General features: G+C 42.8%; 1 protein-coding gene across 1 annotated transcript in view; it reads left to right on the top strand.

The window, feature by feature from the left end:
- The window catches only part of LOC140185253 (uncharacterized), a 122,188-nt gene extending 110,403 nt beyond the window's left edge, over nt 1-11,785 (top strand). Inside the window, exon 3 of the mRNA XM_072238641.1 lies at nt 10,124-11,785. Within this exon, the coding sequence (XP_072094742.1) occupies nt 10,124-11,604 (1,481 nt within the window). The 3' untranslated portion in view covers nt 11,605-11,785. The remainder of the gene's footprint in view (nt 1-10,123) is intronic.
- Nucleotides 11,786-14,151: the final 2,366 nt, after the last annotated feature.

The following is a 14,151-nucleotide window of genomic DNA, read 5'->3' as shown; positions in this document are numbered from 1 at the left end:
TCACCACTATCTCAAACAAAGAACTGCCCAGTCGTACAAACTGGGGTCTGTCGGTCAGGTAGTCAGTAAGCCAGGAGATAGTGGTCTTTTCTACCTCCATCCCTTGCAGCTGCTCGCTCAGAGGAAGTGATTGAATTATGTTGAAGGCACCACCAGTATCAGCCAGGAATGGGTGAGCTCGCTGCCACGGGTAGGTGACGGCACCATTCACTTCCGCAGGAGGCTGCTTGGCAAAATGTAGACGGTCCAATGAAGGTGGGAGGAGAAGATGGTGGCGCGACACAGCGCGCACGGACTCTCCGGTGAATGATATCTGTATTTGTTAAGTAGGGTACCGTGCACAATTCTGATTTGATGGAGACAGACGTGAGAGCACGGAGGAACATCTGGAGAAACTTCTGAAATGCCCGCTTCGCTGCCGCTGCTACTGTGTGGTCCGGAATCTCCGGAGCAGAAGGCCTCCGAGTCCTCGGCTTTGCTTGTTTTAGCGGCCGGGACAAGGTCGAAGGCGCTCGACAGAGGATGGCGCTCGGGAGGCTGTATTGGAGGGACTGGTTGGAGGCTCGAAGTTTTCGGACGGGCTCAGAGTCGGCTGTGGCCGGGTGATTCCAATGCATCGGCAGTTCTCGGTGCCTGGAAGTTCATGACAGGGAGAGTTTCGCCTTTTTTGCCACCTGCTATCGGGGACTGTCGGAGTCGATCGGGAATGGAGACTTCTTTTAACCGTGCCCATGGTCTGTTCTTGATCAAACTATGGTATTGCTTTGCACTGTTGTATCTATATGTTATAATTATGTGGTTTTGTCAGTGCTAGTCTTTGGTTTGTCCTGTTTTTTTTTGTGATATCACTCTGGAGGAACATTGTACCATTTCTTAATGCATGCATGCATTTCTAAATGACAATAAACGAGGACTGAGTGTCCTCATAATCTAATCATATGTGGGGCACTGGTGGTAGAACCAAGTGCGAGACACAGGCACTGAAGTACTAGGAACAGGACTAGGATGCAGGATCTGGGCTAGGACATGGACAAGAAACAGGGAAACTGGACGAGGAACTATGAACTTGGCACCTGGGTTTGGACTCCGAACCAGAGACTGGACAAGGACCCAGAACCTGGGTCTTGCCTCGGGCTCGGGCCCCAGAACCAGGCAAGGACATGACATGACAACAGGACTGGAGGCTGGGGTCTTGAGGCTGGAGCTTGGAGACAGGCTAGGGTCTTGAGGCTGGAGCTTGGAGACAGGCTGGGGTCTTGGGTCTTGAGGCTGAAGGCTGGGCTCTTGGGTCTTGAGATGCGGAGGCTGATAACTCGGAGACAGACTGGCAACTGTAGACCATCAACATAGAGCCGGGACTTATCCTTTGAAAAGCTGAGACTCATGTTTAACACGACACGAACATGAAACTGGACAGAACATAGACATAGATCCGGGACTCAACACCAAGTTGGGACAGGTCCCTCCGTCGGGTAACGGCAAAACGGCTGGACTTACCCAACAGAGGCAAAGACAAGACAAGACAGTCTCCCCCCCCCCCCCCTCCACCCCCCAGGGTAACAGCAGAACGGCCTGACTTACCCCACGGAGGCGAGGACAAGACAAGACAGATCCCCCCGCAGGGCAACAGCAGAATGGCCTGACTTACCCCACGGAGGCGAGGACAAGACAAGACAGATCCCACCGCAGGGCAACGGCAGAACGGCCTGACTTACCCCACGGAGGCGAGGAGAAGAAGAGACAAACGCCAAAGAATGACAGACAATTGCATCTCTGCATCGGGGTTGCTCCGAGTCGCAGTTATGGCCAGCAACCTAGGCTGGATGTGGAAACAGCCGGATCCCTACCTAGCTCAGAGCAGCTGACGGCCACTCAGCTGGTCCAGGGAATCTTGACAGGACAAACTAGCAGCTCACACTCGACCCAAGGCCACTTATATTCCAAGCCCCAAGATGGGAATCAGGCGCCTATGATTAACTCAACCAAACAAGGGATCCGGAGTCCTGAGTCCACGGACCGGACCATGACAATAACCTACTCGAGGAACTCCAGACGTACCATACCACATATCCCTTTAATTTTCTAAGCTCCATGTATCCATCTAAAACCCTTATTGTATTTGCCTCTACCACTGTCGCTGGCAGTGTATACCACACAGCCACCATTCTTTGTGTAAAAAACTTACCTCTGACATCTCCCATGCACCTACTTGCAAGGACCTTAAAACGATGCCCCCTCGTGTGAGCCATTTCCGTCCTGGGAAAAAGCCTCTGGCTATCCTCACTATCAATGCCTCTCATTGCCTTACACACCTGTATGAATTTCCTGCATGATTTTTTCTAGGCTGAATAAGACGATGAGTTCACTGTGATTTTGATGTTCTTCAGGGCTCCGGACTAAGTGGTTAAACTCCTTCTTCCCCGTTCTTTTCAACGTTTTCTGTCACTTTCACTCATTTCAAAGGACTGTGCCTCAGACAGCTGGGTTGGTGCAATGCGCCTCTAAGGTCTGACAGCAGACTAGCGAGTGAATCTTCGATGGAGCAGAGTCAGAAACCAACGAGTTGCCAGCACCAGTCAGGGCTCTGGGGCTCCAGAAAGAGATAGGGTCTGGAGTTTACGAGGAGGAAGATGAATCAGACCAGCCTGATGTGGCTACAAATGAAAGATGAGAAACATCTGGAAGCTGATTGATTTTTTTTAAAAGTGGTTAATTTCTGGAAAATACTGGAGAAAATCAACAGATGTGGAGCAAATGTGGAGAGCAATAAATAGACAACATTTAGGCCGAGTCCCTTCAGCATGTTTGGACTGTGTACTCCTCTGCTTAGTTTCTGCCTGGACTGCAGAGTTCCTCCAGAATTGTGTGTGTGTGTGTGTGTGTGTGTGTGTGTGTGTGTGTCTACATTTCCAGCAACTGCAGAATCTCTTGTGTTTTATATCTGCATTTCTAAGAGGGTTGTACTTGGCTCTTGACAGGCGAAATGCCTGTTGATATCGAGTATATTATTTACAGAAGCTGCTTTCTGCGTTAAAACAGCTGCTGAGTTTTCTACACACAAAACACAGTGAGACACGGACACAGAACCGGTGCTTGCAGAAACCTAACGGCACCGTGATTACCCCGAAAGCGGAGCCTTAGAAAGAAACCCGCCCCCCCCGCAGCACCAATTAAATGCGCAGGCGCAGGCGTCAGGATTGTGACGTAACCGGATATCACGCATGCGCACAGTACACAAACGGCCTGGGAACGACCGGCATCAGGTGAGAGCGGATCGCCGGCCGGGCGGGGGGTTTCGGCACCGACTGTGTCCGGGCACCGTGGCCCGCAGTCCCGGGACAGTCCCTCTCTTTCAGCCCCACGATCCGTACCCGGGCCCCGGGGAGCTTCCGGCTGCTGGGGGAATGGGAGCCGATGGTCCCGGCTGTTATGTTGCGGTCCCGTCTCCCGGATGGTAGCAGCTGCCACATCCTGTGGTTGGGGTGACTCCGCTCCCCAATGATCCTACAGGTCCTTTTTACACAATAATGTAAATATCCTGGACAGTGGGAGGTTCACATCTACAGATGGGCTGGGCTGTCCGCACCACTCTCTGCAGAGCCCTGCGACTGAGGGAAGTACAGTTCCCGTACCATGCAGACCCTCAGCATGCTCTCAAGTGTGCCCCTGTAGAAAGTTCTTGGGATTTGGGGAACCACACCAAACTTCTTCAACCATCTGAGGTGAAAGAGGCACCGTTGTGCCTTTTTCACCGCACACCACGTATGTACGGATCAGGTAATTATGATATTGTAGCCATTACTGGGAGTTGGTTGCACCCAGCAGTCTGAGGGATTTAGAGGAACAAATTTGTAGAGAGATCGCAGACTATGACAAGAAACAAAAGTTGAGATGGTAAGTGATTTTAAATTCCCATATATTGACTATAACTCCCATACTGTATAAGGACTAGATGGGGTAGAGTTTGTCAAATGTGCCCTTAATCAGTATGTAGAATTTCTGACGTAGAAGTGTGCAATAAGCTATTAGGAAATGGTCCAGGGCTAGTGACGGAAATTAGTGTATGGGAACACTTTGTAGCTAGTGATCATAATGCCATGAGATTCTAAGTAAATATAGAAAAAGAGCGGCCTGGACCACGGTTTGAGATTCTAAATTGGAGAAAGGTCAATTTTGATGGTGTCAGAAAGGATCTGACAAGTGTGGATTGGGACAGGCTGTTTTCTGGCAAAGGAGTGCTTGGTAAGTGGGAGGCCTTTGGAAGTGAAATTTTGTGTGTGTAGAGTTTGTATGTGCCTTCCAAAAATAAAAGTTGAATGGTAACTGGTGCAGGGAACCTTGGTTTTCGAGCGATATTAAGTCCCTGAATATGTTGTTCCTCCAAATGCCTCAGGCTGTTGGGTGCAACCAAGACTCATTAATGACTACAATTTCATAATTCCACGCCCTGAGCTCATCTGACTTTCTGTTGGTTTTTAAAAGCTTCCCAGTATTTTTTGCTCTATTATTTGCCCTCTCTTTGGCATTTATGTTGGCTTTGGCTTCTGTTTCTTTCTTTTTCAATCTTTTCATTGGTTTCATAATAATAAACATAACATAGTATTGATACAAAGTTATTGGGATCACATTGTTGTACTTAACATATTTAAATATACACCCAGTTGACACACAGGTATTAAACCTCCCAATTATACAGGATGCAAATATAATATAATATACAAATTTTTTTTAAATATATCATGAAAAAGGAAAGAAAAATAAATCCTCTCCCAAAAAAAAAAACTAACCTGAACAGTGTTAACCAACTAAACTAAAAAAAAAAGACCTGGGCTGTTGTGAAACATTAAAAAAAAGAACCATTAATGTCGTTGACTCCGCTCCTCTCAACATGCATTAAAAAGAGAGAGAACAGGATTGGAAAAGATCAGATTACATCATGTGGAAGTGTTGAATAAATGGCCTCCAAGCCTTTTCGAATTTAATAGAGGGATCATAAATAACACGCCTAATTTTTTCTAAGTTTAAACACAACATAGTTTGAGAGAACCAATGAAATGTGGTGGGAGGATTGATCTCTTTCCAATTCAGCAAAATGGATCTTCTAGCCATTAATATAAGAAATGCAACCATCCGACGAACTGAAGTGAAGAGGTTAAAAGATTTGGTTCTATCATTGGTAAACCAAAAATTGCAGTAATAGGGTGGGGTTGTAAATCAATACTCAAAACAGTTGAGATAATATCAAAGATGTCTTTCCAGTATTTTTTTAAAAGAGGACATGACCAAAACATATGAGTTAAAGAAGCTATCTCAGAGTGACATCTATCACACACAGGATTTATATGAGAGTCATAATGAGCTAATTTATCCTTAGACATATGAGCCCTATGCACTACTTTAAACTGTATCAATGCATGTTCAGCACATATAGAGGATGAATTAACTAATTGAAGAATTTTTTTTCCCATTTTTCAATCAGTAAAGTAATCTTAAGTTCCCTTTCCCAATCAGTCTTAACTTTATTAGATACGTCTGGATGTATTTTCATAATTATATTGCAAATAGTTGCAATTACACCTTTCTGAAAAGGATTTAAATCTAATTTTTTTTCCAAAATATCCATTGAATATAAATTCGGGAAGGTAGGAGAAACAGTATTTAAGAAGTTTCTAATCTGTAAATTTCTTTAAAAAATGGGATCGAGGCAAGCTGTATTTGTTAGATAATTGTTCAAAGGACATGAAACAATTATCCAAAAATAGATCACAATATTGTACTATACCTTTAGTTTTCTAAGCCAGATATGCTTGGTCCATAATGGAGGGTTGAAAGAAAAAAATAGATATACTATGACTTGCAAGAATAAATTGATTCAACCCAAAAGATTTTCAAAATTGAAACCATATTCATAAAGTATATTTCACTATTAGGTTATCCATTTGTTTATACAATTTAGAAAGAGTAAAGGGAAGCAAAGTGCCTAAAATAGAACCCAATGGAAACCCTTGTAAAGAATTACATTCAAGATTTTTGACAGAAAATACTCTGCAGATGCTGGGGTCAAAGCAACACTCACAACACGCTGGAGGAACTCAGCAGGTCGGGCAGCATCCGTGGAAACGAACAGTCAAGATTTACCCAATGTGGACTTGCAGTTACATCCAAGTCCCATAACCAAATTTTAAATATCGAATATTAATTGCCCAATAGTAAAATCTAAAATTCGGCAATGACAAACCCTGTTCCTTTTTAGATTTCTGTAAGTATCTTTTACCTAACCTAGGATTTTTATTCTGCCATATATATGAAGCAATTTTGGAATTAACATTATCAAAAAAGGATTTCGGAATAAAAATTGGCACCGCTTGAAATAAATATAAAAATTTAGGTAAAATAACCATCTTAATAGCATTGATCCGACCGATCAATGACAGAGACATTGGTGGCCATTCAGTAAACAAAAGTTTATTCTGATCAATTAAAGGTAAGAAATTAGCCTTAAGTAAATCCTTATGCCTTTTTGTAATTTTAACCTCTAAATATGTAAAAAAATCAGTATCCAATTTAAATGACAAACATCCATGAATTGGAACCTGCATATTTAGGGGAAATAGTTCACTCTTATTAAGGTTCAGTTTATAACCAGAAAAATTACTAAACTGAGCCAACAAAGATAAAATAGTAGGAACGGATTTCTCAGGATTAAATGTATAATAACAAATCGTTTGCATATAATAACTTGTGTATTTGATTCCCACGTGTAATACCAAAAATGTTTGGTGAGACTCAGATAGCAATTGCTTAAGTTTCAAGGGCAATATCAAATAATAATGGGCCAAGAGTACATCCCTGCCTAGTACTCCGAGATAAGCAAAAAAAGGGAGATCTTTGAATGTTAGTACAAACGGAAGCTACAGGGGTATGATATATCAATTTAATCCAAGATATAAATATTGGACTAAAATGAAATTTCTCAAGCACAATAAATAGATATGGCCATTCAACTCTGTCAAAAGCTTTCTCAGCATCTAATGAAATAACACATTCTGGAGTACTAAGTGAAGGAGTATAAATAATATGCATTAACCTCCTAATATTAAAAGATGAATAATGGTTTTTAATAAATCCAGTTAGGTCCACAGAAATAATTTGAGGTAATACCTTAAATAACCTAGTTGCTAATACTTCAGAAAAAATCTTAGAATCTACATTCAGGAGAGATTTCGGTCTGTATGATGCACAATCAGTAGGATCTTTATTCTTTTTAAGAATTAAAGAAACAGAAGCTCCATAAGATGATTGCGGTAATTTACCTAATCTGATTGCTTCTTTAAAAACTCTAGACAACAGAGGAGAAAGAATAGATGAAAATAACTTTAAAAATTCCACTGTAAAACCATCTGGCCCAGGTGCTTTGCCAGAATTCATTGAAGAAATAACAGCTGTTATTTTTTCATCCGTAATATGAGTTTCTAATGTTAAACATTCTTTGGGTGATAATTTCGGAAAATTCAATTTCCTTAAAAAGTCCTGCATAGTGTTGGGATGGTGAGGAAATTCGGAATGGTATAAGGAGGTATAAAATTGCTGAAAAGATTTGTTTATCTCATCATGATTAACTGTCACGGTGTCATCATGTTTGTGAATCTTAATGATTTGATCTTTAACCGAAGCAGTTTTCAATTGATGAGCTAATAATTACCCGATTTGTCACTGTGTATATAAAACTCATTTCTAGTTTTCATTAATTGATTTTCAATCGGGGATGTTAGCAATAAGCTGTGTTCCATTTGAAGTTTGACTCTGTTTATAAAGCTCCTTACAAGGAGCAATAGAATATTCCTTATCAATTTCTTAAATTTTATCAACCAACAAAATACGTTTAATACGTTTTTACAAACCAACAGAATCAGAAATAACCTGTGCACGGATAGATGGTTTAAAAGTCTCCCATGTTGTCCCGTTGGAGATTTCTTCTGTAATATTAGTGGAAAAGAAGAGATCAATCTGCTCTTTCATAAACTTAACAAAATCCGGGTCTTGAAGCAAATTAGAATTAAATCGCCATTCTCTAATACCAGGAGAAGTATCCATTAACTTGCTGGGGCTTTGGCTTCTTATTTCAGCCATGGTTGTGTCCTGCTGCCTTTGGAGTGCTTCACTGGTGTGTATCTACCATGCAGCTCCCGAACTGCTCCCAGAAACTCCAGCCTTTGTTGCTCCACTGACATTCCTGCCAGCTTCCCCTTCCAGTCAAGTTTGGCCAGCTTCTCTGTCAAAGAAGCATGGAGAAGTTCAGTCCAGGAACAGGCCGTTTGTCCCGTCTAGACAGTGCTGAAAACAATTAAGCTGTCCAATGCAACGACCGGGACCACAGCCCTCCATACCCCAACCATCCAGGTACCAATCCAAACTTCCCTAAAATGGTGACATCGAGCTCACATGCACCATTTGTGCTGGCATCTCATTCCACACTCTCATAATCAATTCAGTGAAGAGGTTTTCCACGCAGTCCCGTTAAATTTTCAATAACTGGGGAAGCCACTTACCCATGACCTCTGGTTGTCGTCCTGCCCAACATCAGTGGAAAAAGCCTGCTTGCATTTACCCTATCTATACTCTCATAATTGTGTATCCTTCCAACAAATCCTCAAAGCAATGTATAGTTTCCTTGTTTATGCTTAGAGCCTTTTTTCGGTGTATAAGATGATGAGGGGCATTAATTGTGTGGATAGCCAGACACTTTTCCCAGGGCTGAAATGGCTAACACGAGGGGCATAGATTTAAGGTGCTTGGAAATAGATACCGAGGGGATGTCAGGGATAAGTTTTTTACACAGAGAGTGGTGGGTGCGTGGAATGCACTGCCAGCGGCGGTGGTGGAGGCAGATACAATAGGGTCTTTTAACAGCCTCTCAGATAGGTACCTGGAGCTGAGAGAAATAGAGGGGGATGTGCTAGGGAAATTCCAGGCCGTTTCTAGAGTAAGTTGGCACAACATTGTCAGCTGAATGGCCTGGAGTATGCTGTAGATTTCTAAGTTCTATGTTGAACAGCGAAATAACTTTGCCTATCCTACAATCCTCTGATAACTCCCCTGTCACTAAGTGTGATTTAATTATCTCTGCTAGGGCCCCGACAATTTCTGCACTTGCCTCCCATTGGGTCCGAGGGAGCACCTTGTCATGCCCTGGAGATTTATCCACCCTAATCTGCCTCAGGATAGCAAACATCTCCTCTTCTTTAATCTGTACAGAGTCCACGATGTTAATGCTGCTTTTCCACACTCCCATAGACCTTGTGTCCATCTCCTGAGTAAATAGAGATGAAAACAATATTTAAGATCTTCCCATCTGCTCTGGTTCCACATCTGGATTGCCATTCTGGTCTTCCAGAGGACCAACTTTGTACCTTGGAATCCTTTTGCTCTTAATATAACTCCAGAATCTCTGAGGATTATTCTTCATCTTTTCTGCGAGGGCAAACTCATGCCTTCTTTTAGCCATCCTGATTTATTTCTTATTTGTTCTCTTGCATTTCTTATACTCCACAGATTGGAGATGGCAGAAATGCCTTATTTTTTTTAAGAGACAGGAAGAGCATCAGAGAATTTGATGGTCATTCCAGATACCAGCATTGTGCCCAGTTAGAAGATGATTTCTCTCTCCAACTTGGGTTAAACTTCACTGTAACAGTGAGATGCCAGATCACACCTTGACAACTGAAGTGATCTCATCTGAAATGTTGTTCTTCACTTATTGATGGATTTTATATATCTTTTTTCAGGTTAAAAATGACAAGGAATTTATCTCCGGGAATCTCGAACACAACACGCCAGTTTTGCTGTCTCTGTGCATGTCTGTAAGAAGTGGAGGAAGGGATTCACTCGATCATCTGACTGACTGGCATGCCTGTCAGTCTACACAGGGGAGAGGCTGTTCAGCTTTTCAGACTGTGGGGATTCAAGGTCATCTCATGAAGATACATGAGCAAGTTCACACTGGGACAAGGCCGTTCACCTTGTCCTGTGGGTGAGAAGGGATTCAGTCGGTCTTCCCACCTGTGGACACACCAGTCAGTTCACACTGGGCAGAGGCTGGTCATCTGCTGAATTTGTGGGAAAGGATTCACTCGGTCATCTGACCTAATGGCTCACCAGCGATTTCACACCGGGGAGCGGCCGTTCACCTGCTCAGTCTGTGGGAAGGGATTCACTTGGTCATCTAAACTGAAGGTACATCAGCGAGTTCACACTGGGGAGAGGCCATTCACCTGCTCAGACTGTGGGAAGGGATTCACTTTATCATCCCAACTGAAGGTACATCAGCGAGTTCACACTGGGGAGAGGCCGTTCACCTGCTCAGTCTGTGGGAAGGGATTCACTCAGTCATCTCAACTGAAGGTACATCAGCGAGTTCATACTGGGGAGAGGCCGTTCACCTGCTTAGTCTGTGGGAAGGGATTCACTTTGTCATCTCAGCTACTGAGACACCAGTCAGTTCACACTGGGGAGAGGCCATTCACCTGCTCCGAGTGTGGGAAAGGATTCACTCAGTCGTCCACTCTAATGGCACACTGGTCAGTTCACACTGGGGAGAGGCCGTTCACCTGCTCAGACTGTGGAAAAGGATTCATTAAGTCATCTCTACTGAAGGTACATCAGCGAGTTCACACTGGGGAGAGGCCATTCAACTGCTCAGACTGTGGGAAGGGATTCATTTTGTCATCTCAGCTGAAAGTACATCAGCGAGTTCACACTGGGGAGAGGCCATTCACCTGCTCAGACTGTGGGAAGGGATTCATTTCGTCAGCTCAAGTTAAGGTACATCAGCGAGTTCACACTGGGGAGAGACCGTTCACCTGCTCAGACTGTGGGAAGGGATTCATTTTGTCATCCCAACTGAAGGCACATCAGAGAGTTCACACCGAGGAGAGGCCATTCACCTGCTCAGACTGTGGGAAGGGATTCACACGTTTAGCTCGTCTACTGACACACCAGTCAGTTCACTCTGGGGAGAAGCCATTCACCTGCTCAGTCTGTGGGAAGGGATTCACTCAACCATCTCAACTGAAGGTACATCAGCGAGTTCACACCGGGGAGAGGCCCTTCACCTGCTCAGTCTGTGGGAAGGGATTCACTTTGTCATCTCAGCTACTGAGACACCAGTCAGTTCACACTGGGGAGAGGCCGTTCACCTGCTCCGAGTGTGGGAAAGGATTCACTCAGTCGTCCACTCTAATGGCACACTGGTCAGTTCACACTGGGGAGAGGCCGTTCACCTGCTCAGACTGTGGGAAAGGATTCATTAAGTCATCTCCACTGAAGATACATCAGCGAGTTCACACAGGGGAGAGGCCATTCACCTGCTCAGTCTGTGGGAAGGGATTCATTAAGTCATCTCTACTGAAGGTACATCAGCGAGTTCACACTGGGGAGAGGCCGTTCACCTGCTCAAAGTGTGGGAAAGGATTCACTCAGTCATCCCACCTACAAGCACACTGGTCAGTTCACAGTGGGGAGAGGCCGTTCACCTGCTTAGAGTGTGGGGAGGGATACATTCTATTATCTCAACTACAGAGACACCAGCGAGTTCACACCGGGTAGAGGCCGATTACCTGCTCAGAAGAGAGCAGGAAGAAATTCTCTCAGCCAAATCAACCAAATGTGCATCATTGATTTCACACTGGGAAGAGGCCATTCACCTGCTGTGAATGTGGTGAAGGATTCATTCAGTTATCTATCCTTATGACACACTACCAGGTTCACACTGGGGAGAGGCCATTCACCTGCTCTGAATGTGGGAAGGGATTCGCTCAGTCATCTAACCTTATGTAACTCTCGCTTCGGCTAGCAGCTTAATGTAGGGGCTGATAGCCCCCCAGCCCGGCCAAACGTAAGAAATCTCAATTAACAAACAGTACACAATATGTGATTAAACAACTGAGCTTTAGAATTCGTACTTTGACTGTAGGGTTAGTGAAGTAAACAAAGAAAAAGAAAAAGGGGCCACTCTCTTCATTCGCATTTTCTCATCTCTCCCCAGCAAAAGACCACGAAAATTTCTCTTCCAGACTCACACAGAAGAACAACATTTCTGTCATTGAATAGCCCTGCATTCCAAAACCCTGTTATCTCTAGTCGTAACCTAAACATTGCTGCTGGAGAGAAACTGTTACCTCAGCAGTGAAACATTGCAGAGAGGCAAACCTTACGGCATGTTACACTTGTGACACACTACCGGGTTCACACTGGGGAGGAAGTTTCAATAAGCTGCGTGCTGGATATTTATCCATCCCCATTGCAGAATGCAATTTCCACAGTGACTGTTGGTGCTGAACTCTGCAATTATTGCTGCTGGTCACCACACCCAGTTCTGCACCCTGGTCACTGGGCACGGGAGGAGTTTCTTCTGCTGCACATTCACGTTTAATGGGACTGGAGTTTAATATTCTGGATCTGAGACAAACAAATCAGTGTATTTTAAACTCTGTCTTTGTACTTAGTGAATTTATTTCATTTTAAAATCTTTTTATTGTTTATTATTGAGATCAACAAAAAATACATTAATCAAGTCAACATGTCAATATGCACAATGAGGAATTAAATTACCAAATAACTGATTAACAAAGCTAAACAATATATCAACAATAAAAAAAAGTGTTAAGAATATTTTTTTTTTGAAAAAAGAAGGAAATTAAGAACCCCTACTAACTAAAACAAAAAAAACCTTGCTAACAAAAAAATAAACAAAAAGAGAAAAGAAACCATTGGGAGCCTGACCGCGGAGCTGTACACCATACAAGCTTCCATAAAAGAAAAACATCAATCCACCAACTCAAATCTATTGAAACAAGAATCAGAAGGAAACCATCTTAATTAACTCAAATCCGATGTAGCGGGCAAAAGAACCCCACCTTTTCTCAAAGTCAAATTGAGGATCAAAAGTTCTACTTCTGATTTTCTCCAAACTGAGACATAACATCACCTGAGAGAACCATTGTATCAAAGTGGAAGCAGAGACATCTTTCCATTTTAATAAAATAGCCCTTCTGGCCAATAATGTAACAAATGCAATTACATGTTGGTCTGATATAGAAATACCATGAATATATTGAGGGATTATACCAAAAAAACTGTCAATTTATTAGGTTGTAATTTAATTTCTAAAGCTTTAGAAATTGTAGAGAAAATGGAAATTACTTCAACCTTCATTAAGTGATCCTACTTTTTTTCTTTGGAGGAATAAAGGAGTCTATTCCTTCATGGATCTGTTCCAAGAAGGCCGATTGATGTGTTTTGAGAAATTAGTAACTAAATACTCTCTCGTATTCACTTTTTTTTTTTTTGCAATATCTTATGGTCAGACATTTCTTACAAGTATATTTAAGTAATTTTCCATATATACAGGATTCTGATCTGTTAGACATTATTTTGAAAATGAATCCTTTTGTGAAAGTTTTATTGGCAAAATTAATAATTTACTGTTACAACAGTATAATTACCCTTCACTTAAGATTAAGCAAGATTGGGAAAGAGAGCTTAACATGACCTTGCTAACAGAGAATTTTGAAGTTGGTTAACTCTTCTTTGATTTGTGCCAGTCACCGTTTAATTCAATTTAAAATTGTACATTGTTACTATTTGACAAAGGAGAGACTGTCTAAAGTGTTTCTTAATGTTGATAATCAGTGTGATAGATGTAAAACTGAGACAGCAATATTGACACATATGTTTTGGTCGTATTCTGTATTGAAACAGTTTTGGAAATCTTAGTGAATTTATACCACACCTAGTGTATAGTAGAGAGTCAACTCAGGCCGGCTGGACCCTGCCAGTGATTCAGCTCCACAAAAGTCCTTTTAAATCCTCCCCTGTTGTTCATCTCTCACTCTCCCTGTGGTGATGAGTTCCAAACAGTCACCGCTCTGTGGGTGAAGAGGTTTCCCTTGAATGTTCTGCAGACTGAAGAAGTCAAGCTGACTGCAGTTCTGTCTGAGATGTTCTTCGCCCCTCAAATCTCTGGGCTGAGGAAGAATGACATTGGGAGTTAACTTCCTCGTTCAGGGCTCATTCCCACATTATGGGTCATTTTCCCTGCTTCTAAAGGCTTGTTAGAAAACACGTCCTCTAAAGATTGAAAGCAGAATGGGA

This window comes from Mobula birostris, chromosome 20, assembly GCF_030028105.1.
Source record: "Mobula birostris isolate sMobBir1 chromosome 20, sMobBir1.hap1, whole genome shotgun sequence".
NCBI lineage: Eukaryota > Metazoa > Chordata > Chondrichthyes > Myliobatiformes > Myliobatidae > Mobula > Mobula birostris.
The sequence above is the reverse complement of the archived record's forward strand: the minus strand, read 5'-3'. Positions and strand labels throughout refer to the sequence as shown.